The 13,489-nt window shown below is 38.2% G+C and overlaps 1 protein-coding gene across 4 annotated transcripts in view; it reads left to right on the top strand.

Annotated features, from left to right (window-relative positions):
- Positions 1–1,189: 1,189 nt before the first annotated feature.
- Positions 1,190–13,489, top strand: part of CCDC141 (coiled-coil domain containing 141) — a 168,252-nt gene continuing 155,952 nt past the window's right edge. For all 4 annotated transcript variants that reach the window (XM_074338695.1, XM_019739337.2, XM_019739336.2 and 1 more), the window contains exons 1-2: positions 1,190–1,537; positions 3,847–3,969. In XM_074338695.1, the coding sequence (XP_074194796.1) occupies positions 1,436–1,537; positions 3,847–3,969 (225 nt within the window). In that variant the 5' untranslated portion in view covers positions 1,190–1,435. The remainder of the gene's footprint in view (positions 1,538–3,846; positions 3,970–13,489) is intronic.

Below are 13,489 nucleotides of genomic sequence, written 5' to 3'. Positions count from 1 at the left end.
AACATGCTTTTAAATTGAACTAAGGGTTTTAACAATGAGTAGACTCATTTGACTGTTTATTTTATTTTATTTATTTATTTATTTATTTATTTATTTATTTATTTATTGTTATTTTTAAATATATATATTTTTTATTAATTTCAGGTGTATAAAACAAGGTAATAGTTAGACATTTATCATTTATATCCCTCGCAAAGTGATAAACCCCTCCCCCAATCTACTACCCCTCTGACATCGCATACAGCCGTTCCATTTCCTCATTTGACTGTTTATTGCTATCTCCTCCATCTGGTTTTGCCCCAGAGATCTCTGGTAGCTCCAGCAGCATTGGAGGCAGTGTCTTGGACGCGTTTGCATCTGACCTCTCACCAGCACTTCAGTGTTATTTTCAGCTGTTCTTTGACAGGGAATCCAACAGCTGCTGTTTAATACCACAGACAACTTGTGACACACGCTGAGTTTCTAGCAATAGGATTAATCTACCGATCTTGGGCTCTGATCTAAAGCTGTCTAATTTTCCTGCACGGGGCGTGGGGGGAGAATAAAAACCAAACCTGAAGTACAATGTGATCCTTTTTTTTTGACTTGTAGAAAAACATACATAGTGTTAACCTTTAATTAAACAAAAAACATTTTTTTGCTGCAGTTAGAAGGTAAGAGCAAAGTATGACTTCCTAGTATTGGTGACAACTGAATTTAAAAACTCTGTTCAATGGAGTACAGTAATCACAAAGAAATTCTGAAATGATAGGTATCTATTGATAAATGCCCACTGAAATATTTTTAAATAACCCTAAGAATCAGAGACTCTAAGAAAATGTGACCATTCCACATAAACTTCATTTGACAAAAGGCAGTAAGTTTTAGAAAAGCAGATTAATCTAAAAATGTATTTCAAGCAATTTTGTGGCTTAATCCCAAAACAAATACCAGAACTTATTTTTAAAGTATATTTTGGAAGCTTTTCTTTGCATGAAAGAGACAATCTTGAAAAGATTGATACCCAGGTCAATGACTGGCTGGTTTCAAAGTCCACCGTAAGTGTATACGTTCAATGGCAAAACTAATTTGGTCAGGATGTAATGTTTTTTTGTTTTTTTTTTCCATTTGCTGTCAAACATCAGCTGATAGGAAGAGAGCTAGAAGCTGCCCTTCACATTTAAGATAATAGCAAAAATAACAGGCTCTCAGTGTTACCATACTAGGGGTGTGGCGATTCTCTCCCGTTCTCTCCTCTCTCTCTCTCTCATGATAAATTCAATGGGGTTGTCTATTTTTAACCTTCTGTTCTTTCCTTTTGGCACAGTAATCAGTTGGAGCTGAGCTCTTCCCCTGAATGAATCCAAGTAACCCCGGTGACTGCCTTCTGAAATGACCAGCAGACACACATCTGTACAGAGGCTGCCCGAAGTATAAACTCTGGTTCTAAAGTACCATGTCCAGCCAAGGAAGTCCTGCAGTGGAGTTTTCTACGACAACAGTCAGTTCAGTAGCTGTGCAGGCTGGGGACTCTAAAATCGTCATAGCTGTCATCAAGGTAAGCTAACAACTTTCTCTTTTCTGTGTAACTGGGGAAATCTTGCTGTGTGTTGATGAGCCTAAAGAATATTTTACACAATCAGCAGTACGCAGCATATGGAAGATAACAGAGCAAAGACATCTTATTTCTTGCCTAAAGCGGAAACTAAGAGAAACCTCTATTAAGTTTCAGCCAGTTACTACAGTTTCTCTTTCATTTAGTCAGAAAACATCTATGGCAGGTTGGTTGAAAAACAAACAAACAAACAAACTATACTGTATATTGTCAATGTGGTTTTTAAATGCAAGGCATTCGTGATTATAAGTTCATGACTGAAGAGTCAAGTGGACATGTGAAATGTTTGTGAGATTTTTGAGAGTGGATGTGATAGAGGAGGGAAGTAGAAGGTCCTAACAGATAGGGAGTGGCATTGTTTTCCGCATGATGAAATACGGAGAACATCTAATAAGAGGCTCTGGCATGTGCCCTCCTTAGCACCGGTTTTGACATGGTGAAAGCACAAGTCAATCCTTGTCACATTTTGTGGGGAATGAGCACCCTGCCAGTGAAGGTGCAAAGGGCAATGTGTCAAATTTGCTCTTAACCACAGGACGTTGAAGCCACTGGGGCTTACGTTTTATGACATGTTTTATGTCAAGCAATTTGTGCGTTTGCAAAGAGTATCACACATCTTTAGGTTGAGGAAGACATCCATGATTTTATTCCCCATGAAAATTCCCTGCAAAAACCCCTGAAGCATTATGCTTGGATTTAGACAATTCACCACCTAAAGAATTTAGTGTTTAATGAAGGGAACTCTGCCAACAAGCTGGTGATCACCCACCAGTTACTTTCAGGACCTTCTCAGGCTTAATCGAGTGACTTTTCTGGCCTTTTGGTGGAGCATAGACCACAAGGTCTGTTTAATTTCACTTAATTCTGTGAATTTTATGTTAATGTGAAAATTATAACAGGAAACCAGCATTTAACATTGAGCAAAACGATTTACTCTGCAACCACCAAGTGCAAAGTGTTCCTAGCGAGGCCATTTCCCAGTGCTGCTGAGGCTTGGCCCCACGTAAACAGGACCTCTGACATTCCCTTGCCCTCTTGTATTTTCAAAGGCAATTAGTGGACATGGAAAACAGCCTGAAGCAGAAGTAGCAAAAATAGAAGATTTACATGTGATTTTATGATGTTTTAAATATATGCAAATTTCAGCAATGACAGAAAAGACGCAAACTCACTGTTTAAACAATAGTTAACTTTTCTTTTCCTCAGATGTGAAACATTTGAGCAGAATCAGGAATAATGTATACAAATGAATTATAAGAGAATCAGAGGTAGATTGACAGTAAGAAAAAAAACCTCTGAAATTATACTGGAAACTCTTAACTAAACTGTGTTTCTAAGATTGTTCCCTCCATCTCCCCTCTCCAACTCTCTTAACTAACTGCCATCCATATAAAAAAAAACCCAAGCTATTCAAAGTGCAAAGTCCATCTTAAAGGAATAGAAGCACCTGTGTCAGATGTATGTGGGCCTCTTGTTTCCAAATGATCTCAGTTCACTAATTATCTAGAATAGACAAACATATGTTTTCTCTCATTTCTCTTCAACAATTCACTTGTCCATGGGCATGTGCCTATCAGTGGTTCCTCTTGCTTAATCAGTTGTTGCTTCTTAGAAAAGCAGTTCCTCAGGAAATGCAGTGATCAGTTAGCTGCTTTCAAATGGCAGTTGTCATATGCATCTGATTTTATTGACATTGTCCTACATACTTTATTGAACACTCAACAACAAAAGTTGGATAATGTTATATTTTAACTTTGATATAAGATACAAAGCAGTTGTTTCATCTGCTATTTATTCTTTCCGGTTGAACCAGCAAGGTCAATGTAAGGACACTGATCAATCTAAATTGCATTTACAAAACCTTTCCCCTGTAGTGAATTTGCATCCTACTAAAGGAATGTCACTATTTTTATGGAATTTAGTTTTGTGAGTGAGAGAATGTAAAATTATGTGAATTATTTTGTAATATTCAATGATACATGATCTATTGTACGTGTTTCTCATTTGGGAGTTTTAAATTTAAATTCAGTATGCGAAGAGAAAAGAATTTATTGTAAGAACAAAAAAAGAAAAGGCAGGGCACGGGTTTATATTAGATCTGTTATATTTCAATTGATTAAGGCCCATCTCTGTGGAAAGAAAAAAGTGTTCACAGTATAACTGAAAATTGAAAAAGTAAAGAAAAAGGAGAAGGGTGAAGGGGAAGGAACAAGCGGAACTAAAAGTGCATTTCATTTCATTTTTATTTTTAGTGTGGCAAGTGGGTACAACTTCAGCTGGCTGAATCACAGCCCAATATTCTAGAAATTGGTAGCAGTCAAGATGAAACCAAAAAACTTCTTCATGATCATGAACTTCTTTTGGCCAAGCTCAAGGTAAGATATGATGCAAATACAGAACTAAAAAAAATAAAAAAGCTATTTCTTATACTTCTTCTTGATTCTTCTGTTGTCACTGGCTTATGGCTATTTTAATATAGTGCGAGATAGATAATGGAAAAAACACTATAGTTAACTATGAGCAAACACCAACATTGGAGAGAAATAACAGGACTTTAAAAAAATTTTTCCTAATGTGTTAAAAATATGGAGTGATAATATTGTTACTGTGGAGAAATAAGTAACGTGTTTTTTTGCCTGGCTGTGTCAGTGAAAAAAAAAATCCATCATTTTTCCTGTGTCGTACTGTCAAGTCACAACAGGTCCAAACTTTCTATTGTTAATGACACCTGCTGGCAAGATTAACACAGAGACTTTCCCCCTCTGTTAAACTATTGAAAATACCTGACTTTCTGTTTAATGTTAAGGTTTCTTGAAGCCAAATAATACTTTTAGTAAAATCAGAGTTATTGTTCCACATATGTTGTGGTTATTTAGTTAAGAATTTAAAAATAACATTGGCTTCTGATTCCTAAGGTAGCTAATCAGGATGAGCTACATAATTTGTGGGGCCCAGTGCAAAATGAAAATATAGACTCCCTGTTCAAAAAGCAGAGACACGCTTATTTTTAAATTAAGATTTATGAGGTGACAATGGTCATCAAAACTACATAGGTTTCAAGTTACAATTCTGTAATACATCATTCATATATTGCATTACGTGCTCACCATCCAGAGTCAGTTCTCCTTCCATCACCATATATTTGACCCCCATTACCCTCTTCTACCACTCCTGGTCCCCCTTACCCTCTGGTGACCACTAAACTGAACAGGAGACACGTTTTCTTGACCAGTTATGATATTTTCTTATCTATTTAATATCTAGCTCCTTCGGGCATGAGGATATGTGAAAGGAGAGTGCATGCAGACCCTCAGGCGCTGAGCCTCTGCCACAGCTCAATGCACAGGGTGTGAGCTTGACCCCAACCCTTCCCGACCTATGTCCTCACCCCTGCCAGGGCAGGTGACAGAAGAACCTCCCCAGGAGGCAGGGCCACATGTGCCATGAGGCTCCAGTCCTCCAGTACTTTCTCTTGTCCCATTGGATTTCATTTACAAAACACAAATTCAAAGATAAAATTAAGAATTTTGAGACAGTGACAGGTAAAGCATTAAACCCCAAGTGGTTCCCCCTTCTGAAGATGGAGCCCTGTGATGCAGCCAGACCTGTGAGTAATAACCCACAGAGGTAAATGAATGTCTTCACTAAGATTGGCGAGGTTTGATTCCTGGATCTGCAATGGCTAGACGTCGTGTGCTTTCAGTACTTCGATATTATTGGTGTCTTTGAACAGTTTGGCTGAAATTCACACGTGCTTCCTAAGGCAGATCTGATCTGCATCTGATTTTTTCTAATAGTGGTTTTCTGATTGGACGGTAATAAAAGTAATTGGGTAAATCGGAATGAGAAATTGAAGAACGAATTAATGCTGAAGTGGGAGCCATTAGAATTCACAATGTATTCTCCTGTTTAGACAACTCCTTGCTCTAGGCGCTGTGCTGTCTTTCAAGATAGAAATCCCTGGCCACCAGGAATCTCTTTGTCATCTAAAAATAAGAACACATTATGTGAAAGAGCATTGAGCCAGGAATTAAAAGACTTACGATTTTAGCGCTAATTATGCCACTTACTAGTGTAATTCAGCTAGCAACTCAAGAACATGCTGCTACACAAAAAGCTCAGTTCCATGAATTGTGGAAACCCAGTGGGCTTCCTTGCAATTCCTGCCCAACCCCAGAGGTTTACTTTCTCATGGTCTCCTGTGTCTCTACCTCCTTCATACGCATCTGTCAACTCCCTCTGAAGTTAATCTGGACTTGAAACTATGTCCCTTCTCCAGGTCCCACTAATAGTTGGTGCTCAGCCAGCATTTTCAGGTCCACTGATGAACTGCGGGTATGGGGACGCTCACGGCAGTCTGGGTCTCTCAGGCCACCTATTTTTCCCTCCACCCCATTCCTGTCCAGGCTCACAATTCCAGGAAGAATGCTTTCTTGGGTGGAGCAATTCAGCTCTCCCTAACAACGTCCCTCAAATCTGTATACCTAAATCCACCCAGGAGCTCAACTGGAAAACGGCTTTTTATTCAACAGGATCCATCTTCAAGGAGTGTTTGTTGTTCTAGATTCTAAAGTCTTGTTGTCCTTTAAGCCAGTCTTCTGGAATGGACTAGCCTTCTGGACTTCCGGCTTTTTATCTGTAAGATGAGGGGAGAGGGTAAATCAAAGCTTCATATCTATTTGTAGATCTTACCATAATGTGCCATGGCAATGTGGGACCATGCTCCCTCTTTGCATGTGGTGTCAAGTAAAAAGGGTTTTTGGCTTCACAGAAGCCTCAAGCCATGCCTTCTAAATTTCCATCTCCCATACCCTCCCTCACCCACCTACCGCTATCAACCCAGACACTTTTCCCTAAGAAATTTTAAGTAGTAGCATCATCTTCTGAAGCTATTGTTTAAAAAAAAAAAAAAAAAGTCAAAGAGTCTGAAATCTGTTCCGGATTTGGTGACAAAAGACTTTTCAAAATAACAAAAATGTGAATTCTGTTTTGAAAATGGATAGATTACTAGTTTTACCAATTTACTAGAGGTTATGCTGTCATGGTAGGCACAGCCTTAACCTGTAGAAAATTGTTGGATCCAAGTTAGTTTTTTTTTTTTTTTTTAAATTTAATTAATTTATTTATTTATTGGGGAAGGGGAACAGGACTTTATTGGGGAACAATGTGTATTTCCAGGGCTTTTTTTCAAGTCAAGTTGTTGTCCTTTCAGTCTTAGTTGTGGAGGGCGCAGCTCAGCTCCAGGTCCAGTTGCCGGTTGCTAGTTGCAGGGGGTGCAGCCCACCATCCCTTGCAGGAGTCGAACCAGCAACTTTGTGGTTGAGGAGGACACGCTCCAACCAACTGAGCCATCTGGGAGCTCAGCGGCAGCTCAGTTCAAGGTGCCGTGTTCAATCTTAGTTGCAGGGGGCGCTGCCCACCATCCCTTGCGGGACACTGGCAACCTTGTGGTTGAGAGCCCACGGGCCCATGTGGAAATCGAACCGGCAGCCTTCAGAGTCAGGAGCATGGAGCTCTAACTGCCTGAGCCACCGGGCAGGGGGTCCCCCCCAAAGTTAGTTTTAATGTGAGCATTTCAAATGATAGGGACAATTCGTAGTTCAATGAGCCAATAATAGTTGATATTTAATGTTCAATCCAGTCCTTTTCTTATGCACAGAGCCCTACAATTTGTTCTAATTGCAAAGAAACAATGAGGAGTGTTGGGAGGATGTAGGAAGGAGTTCAATGCTGAGTCCACTCTGATTTGAGCAATGCAGTGAGCCTCTCTGGTCTCAGGTTCTTTATTTGAAAAACTATAATAACAGTTACCCTGAAACACCTAAAAAAGAAATTTCAGGGAGAAATGCAATGATGCATGGAAGTGCCTGCTGCCTTTAAAAAAAAAAAGTGGTATAATTTTTCTGTTAATAATTTGGATGCTTATTTTGATAGAAAAGCTATTTTCTGCCTTCCACTGAAAATCATCTCAAACCCTAGTAATTTAGACTAAAAGAAAAAATTCTGGAAATGCAGAATTTTCAGAAGTGTTTCTAGTGTTGGTAATGTTTATACGTGAGAGGTATTTCCCTTTCCGTGGTGTAATTGATTCCAATGGCACGTCCAGAGAAATTTTTCAGTGGAGAAAACATTATCCTGTGGAAAAAGCATTAACTCCCCAAAGGCACCGAGATTCTCAAACCATACTCGGATTATTTATAATGAGAAAAAGAAATTTGGAGAAGAGAAGAGGGAGATTAAAGCCAGGTGAAGAAAACCTGCCGGTGGCCACTATGACATTACATCCTCAGGTGGCTCAAGGAGGGAAGGAGTTAGAAATACCTAGGGATGTCTCTGACGACGCTCTTCCCCTTAGCATCTGTCTCACAACTGACTACATTGCCACTGTCCAGAGGAATTACAACTATAAGAACCAAGAAGACCTCTGACCTGTGTTTGTAGATATGTGAATATGTAGGCATATAGATATGTATTGGTAGATATTTGTCACATTCAGTGAAGAATGACTCTTTATAGAGCATAAAATACTAAAATGTTTCTCCTCTGGCTTGACTCAAAAAACAATTGGTTCTCTGATTCTGACTAAATCTCCAATCCAATCCAATGAATGCTTATTTTGGTCCAATTTCCATTTACTTAGCTAGAAATGAATAGTCTAAATATATTAGCAGTAAAGCTAAAAGTTTTCTGCTATAAACTGGAGTGTTTACTAAGAATACATTATTTTTTTTATTGTGCTAAATATGTATATATAAATTTTGCCAATTCAAACATTTTTAAGTGTACAATTAATTACATTCACAATGTTATGCTACCACCATCACTATCTATTCCCCAAACTTTTTCATCACCTCATACAGAAACTGTACTTATTAAACATTGACTCCCATTCCTCCGCTCCCTGGTAACCTCTACTGTACTTACTGCCTCTATGAATTTGTCTATCTTAAGTACCTCAGGTAGATGGAATCATACAATACTTGTCGTTTTGTGTCTGGCTTCTTTCACTTAGCATATGTTTTCAAGGTTCATCCATGTGTTAGCACATATCAGAACTTCATTCCTTTTTATGAATGAATAATATTCCAAAGTATGGATATGCCACATTTGATTTATACATTCAAAAATTGATATGGATTGTTTCTACTTCTCAGCTATTGTAAATAATGCTACAATGAACGTTGGCATATAAAGTATCTGTTTGAATACTTGTTTTTAATTCCTTTGGGTATGTACCTAGGAATGGAATAGCTGGGTTATATTGCATTTCTGTGCTTAACTTTTTAAGGAAACACCAAAATGTTTTTCACAACAGCTGCATCATACATTCCCAGCAGCAAAATACAAGTGTTCCAACTACTCCACATATTTGTTAAAACTTGTTATTTTCTGGTTTTTTGTTTTTGTTGATTTTTGTTTGGTTGGTTTTTTTTATAGCCATCCTACTAGGTGTGAAATAATATCTCATGGTGGTTTTGATTTGTACTTCCCTAATGACTAATGATGTTGAGCATATTTTCATGTGATTACTGGACAGTATATCTTCTTTGAAAATATTCAAGTCTATTCAAGTCTTTTGCCCATTTTTAAAATTGGGTTGCTTGTTTTTTGTTGTTGAGTTGTAGGAGTTCTTGATATATTCTGGATATTAATCCCTTGTCAGATGTAGGATTAGCAAATATTTTCTCCCATTCTGTAGGGTGTCTTTTCACTTTCTTGATAATGTCTTTTAAGAATGCATTTTAATAAAGTAAAGCTGTGTGACTTGAATTTACATGTTAGAGAAAATTTTATAGCATGTGTGTTTCAAATGTGATGGAACCCTTTAGCATAGTGTTAGAAGAGGACTAATCTATTTTACATGACCTGTGTCATAGCAGTAGTTTACCCTACATGTTTACTTTATACTTTATATGTGAGATCCATTTTTCCTCCTTCCCTGTTTTCCTATAGATCCACAAGTTAAAAAATTCTACTCTCTCTCAGAAATGTTGGGAAGATTCACCCACCTCTCTTCTTCCCTTTCTCTTCCCTACATGGATGAGGGGGACTGCGTCAGTCAGTTGGTGAGGCTAGGGGAAGAAGTGTCCCCATGAGGAAGCCAGCCTCAGGGACTCTGTGCAGATCCTGACTCTCCATGGGCCGCAGGTTCTCTGTCCCTCTGCTTCTGTTGACCTGCCTAGAAGTCCCTGCCTGGCAGAGGCAGGCTACAACCCCACTCACCCAGGGCAGCCTCAGACCCAATTTTCTCCACAGGTAGGTCCCAAGGACTAGATTTTAGGGAGAAAAAGTAGAAAGCCCAAGTCAACCCTGTCCTCCAGTCCGGCTTTACCAGTAATAATAACAGATATTTTGGTCTGTCTGACCTTAACATCTATTTTGCAATTGAGTCAGAATCTTGAGGGGAGACAGGTGAGGTTAGTTGGCACCTTCCAAATGCCAACACTTAGTTGATCTGTGTTTCCAAGGGATGTCTTAGTGTTCCATACATGTATAAAGTACCTATCATATTTTTCACTCATCATTTTGTAGATGGTCATTGAAATAGGTGGGAACAATTCAGGGCTCCTGGCAGACTGGGAATTAGCAGGCAGTTTAATTTTCCTTTTAGGCTTTTGAAAATGGAGAACTTTGTCCATTAAAAAACAAAAATAGTCTTCTCATAACTATGAAATAGCAGAACTTCCTGGTGACTTTCCCAGTCTCACTCGGTACTTTCCTAGTCTACAGGGTGTTTCTTTTCCTAGACATTCAGTTCCAGTGAATATTATGGAGCTGTGGAATGAAATAAAATTTGAATAGCATTCTTTAAATTTCAATAGTGCCATGGATAGCCTTATGAAATATTGTTTTTGTAAAGCAAATTGGTTTAAGAGAGGCTAGAGTGTTCATGACAACAGGCTTCTTGGACATGGAGTTCAGGCACACTAATATGGCAAATATCACAAATAATTTGTTGCTAGTTCTGGCTAAGCAGCAGTTTAGAGTATGACTACACTTAATGAACTGTTGATACAAGATGATTCTCTAAAAGGGAAGGAATTCTATAAGGAGAAAGTTTTGTAGGCACAGAGACAGAAGAGTAAAAAAATTGGAGAGGACAGTATTTTTTCTTTCATCTCTCTCAGTTCAGCAATCAAGTTGGACTCTGGCAAAAGCTGAAGGGCCTGTGGGAAACATGAGGTACTCATCATGTGCTTTGTGGATGGGACACCAAGTGACAGATTCAGGAAAGAAGAGAGTCATCTTCACAATTACTGACAACTCTAGAAGGACCCAGTACAAAGGAAGATTATGGTAGATTGAAATGGCCATAAATTCTTTTGGTACTCCTCCCATTGAGAAGTGGGGCTATGTCCATCCATTCCCTTAAAAGTGGGCAGACTCTGTATAGCTTTGACCAAAAGAATACAGCACAGATGAGGCTGTGCCAGTTTCTGGGCCCAGTCTCAAGAGACTGGTTGCTTTACTTCCTGTAATTTCAAATAGTCACTCTTGGAGCCCAACTAATTGGTGAGGAAATCATGGGGCACTGTAGAGAGGCCCATTTGGAGAACTGAGGCTCCCAGCTAATTGCCAACCGGGCTGAGTCCCCGGCTAATAGCCAAACTACTCACCAGTCATGTGAGCAAGCCATCTGACCTATCCTGGAAGTAGATTTCCCAGGCCTGGTTGAGCTTCCCAGCTGACTTGTGTGGAGCAGAGACAAATCGTCCCCATTGAGCTCTGCCCAAGTAGAAAATTGTGAGCAAAATGAATAATTTTTGTTTTAGGTCATTAGAATTAGCACAGCAATCGTTAATTGGAAACAAGGGCAGCAGCAATGGTGGCTGTTTATTTGGTGACAGGTAACATGGAAAGCCCAACCAACACTGGTTAAACCTTCCAAAAGTTTGTCTGTGTCACAACAAGAAGCCTGGGGCTTAGTGTAATCTTCCACCGTATGAAACAATACTGTGAAGCTATAGATACGAAGATGCTTTGCTATGATGTTGATCATCTTTTCATATGTTTTTAATAGAATACCCTAACTGGAAATAAAACAATGTCCAACAATAGGGGACTACATTTATGAGTTGATTGTTTATGCTTTTTTCATACTGTGGAAGATTATGCTGAGCCCCAAGCTTCTTGTTGTGACATAGACAAACTCTCAGGTGTTTAAGCAAGTGTTGGTTGGGCTTTATGTTATTTGTCACCAAATACATTCCTATTTGAAACTTCAGGCAAAAGCCAGGATCACAATTAGAGCCAGGATCACAATTAACGTTTTTGAAATCGTAGGCCTGTAGACTTTAAGCGATTAATTGTTTATTTAGAAAAGAGTTCTTTAAAATATAAATCTACAAACAAAAATTTTTTCAAAGAAAGTAGAACCCATAGACCTTATTAGTTATGACAAAAAAGGTCTTGCACTGAAATTTGACTGACAGTTCAAAAAATATAAATGAGAGGTAGCAGAATTAAGATGATAGCACAAGACTCACTCACCTCCATTCCCAGTCTTTATACTGCTGAGTTAGATTAAAGATTAGGATGAAAATATACCTTTTGCATTCTATCCAGAAGGCAATAGTTCCCTCTGTTCCAGAAAAGACATACCTATATATTATTGTACCTAAATGAGAATGATGGGACTTTTTTGTTTTGTTTTGTTTGTTTTTTTTAAGTCCACTATGACTCCTACCTGACTAGTCTTAGCCAGAACACATCTTTTCTAAACTATAGACTGTTTTAGATATATTATAATGTACTAACATATACATCTCAAGAGATTTTCAAATGACATGGTTATATCATTCTCATGACAAATTCATCTAACTATGAGTCCTCAGGAGAATAAGACAAACTTCTTGTGATTCTATGGTTAGCTCTGTCCTCTAAATTACCCAAATCCTCCATCTCACTCCTACCACATACTTGAAGTTCAGGCACTTTAAGATGAGATTAGAATTTTTGTCTTTTTTTTGCTACCAGTTCCAGGCATGATGGAATACATCTCCTCCAACCTATTGACATTAAATACAACTATAAACCCTGGCAGAATGTGTATTTGCCAAGGATGCTGATAAGTAGGAACCATCAGGTAGATCAGGGAAAGAGATCAGAATTCCAAATGCCACTCAGCCAGCAAGGTTGTTTTCTTCTCGCTCCAGTTTTACCCAGCTTGGATTTAATGACAAATTGACACCCTGAGATATGTACCAAATGTGGACAGAGAAAGCTCCAGAAAAGTCTTCTCCTTTGGGTCTGAGCAGTAGAAAGAGGAATTCCATGGGTTAGAAAGAAAGGAAATACTCTGCTTTTGGTTTCGCTTTTTGTTTTTCTATTCTCTCTTCCCCAGACCAGGCAATAAATCTGAAGGCAGCATTGATGGTGAAGATGGAGGCAGCCAGAAAAATAAGAGCAAATGAAAACCAAAGTGAGCAGAATGAAGGAAAAAATAAAGAGCAGAAATCAATGAAATTGAAAACAAAAGACATGAATGATTCTTTTAAAAGATTAATAAAATCGATAAGTCTCTAGCCAGGCTGAGAAAGGAAAAATAAGAGAAGACAAAAATTAATAGTATCAGTCATGAAAGATAGGGCATCACTATAAAATATAATATCGGAATACTATGAGCAACTCTATGTACATAAATTCAACAACTTAGATGAAATGAACCAATTCTTTGTAAGCCATAAATTACCAAAACTATCCCAATAACAAAAGTAAAAAACAAACAAACCATGAAATAAATTTAATAATATGCTTAATTTACTGCAATAAAACCAAAATACTATCATTTAACATGTAATCATTATAAAAATTGTTGAGCTATTTTAATTTTTTTGTCTTCAATTAAGTCTTCAAAATCCAGTATGTATTTTATATTTATAGCACATCACAATT

This window comes from Rhinolophus sinicus, linkage group LG01 (genome assembly GCF_036562045.2).
Source record: "Rhinolophus sinicus isolate RSC01 linkage group LG01, ASM3656204v1, whole genome shotgun sequence".
Taxonomy (NCBI): Eukaryota; Metazoa; Chordata; class Mammalia; order Chiroptera; family Rhinolophidae; genus Rhinolophus; species Rhinolophus sinicus.
The sequence above is the reverse complement of the archived record's forward strand: the minus strand, read 5'-3'. Positions and strand labels throughout refer to the sequence as shown.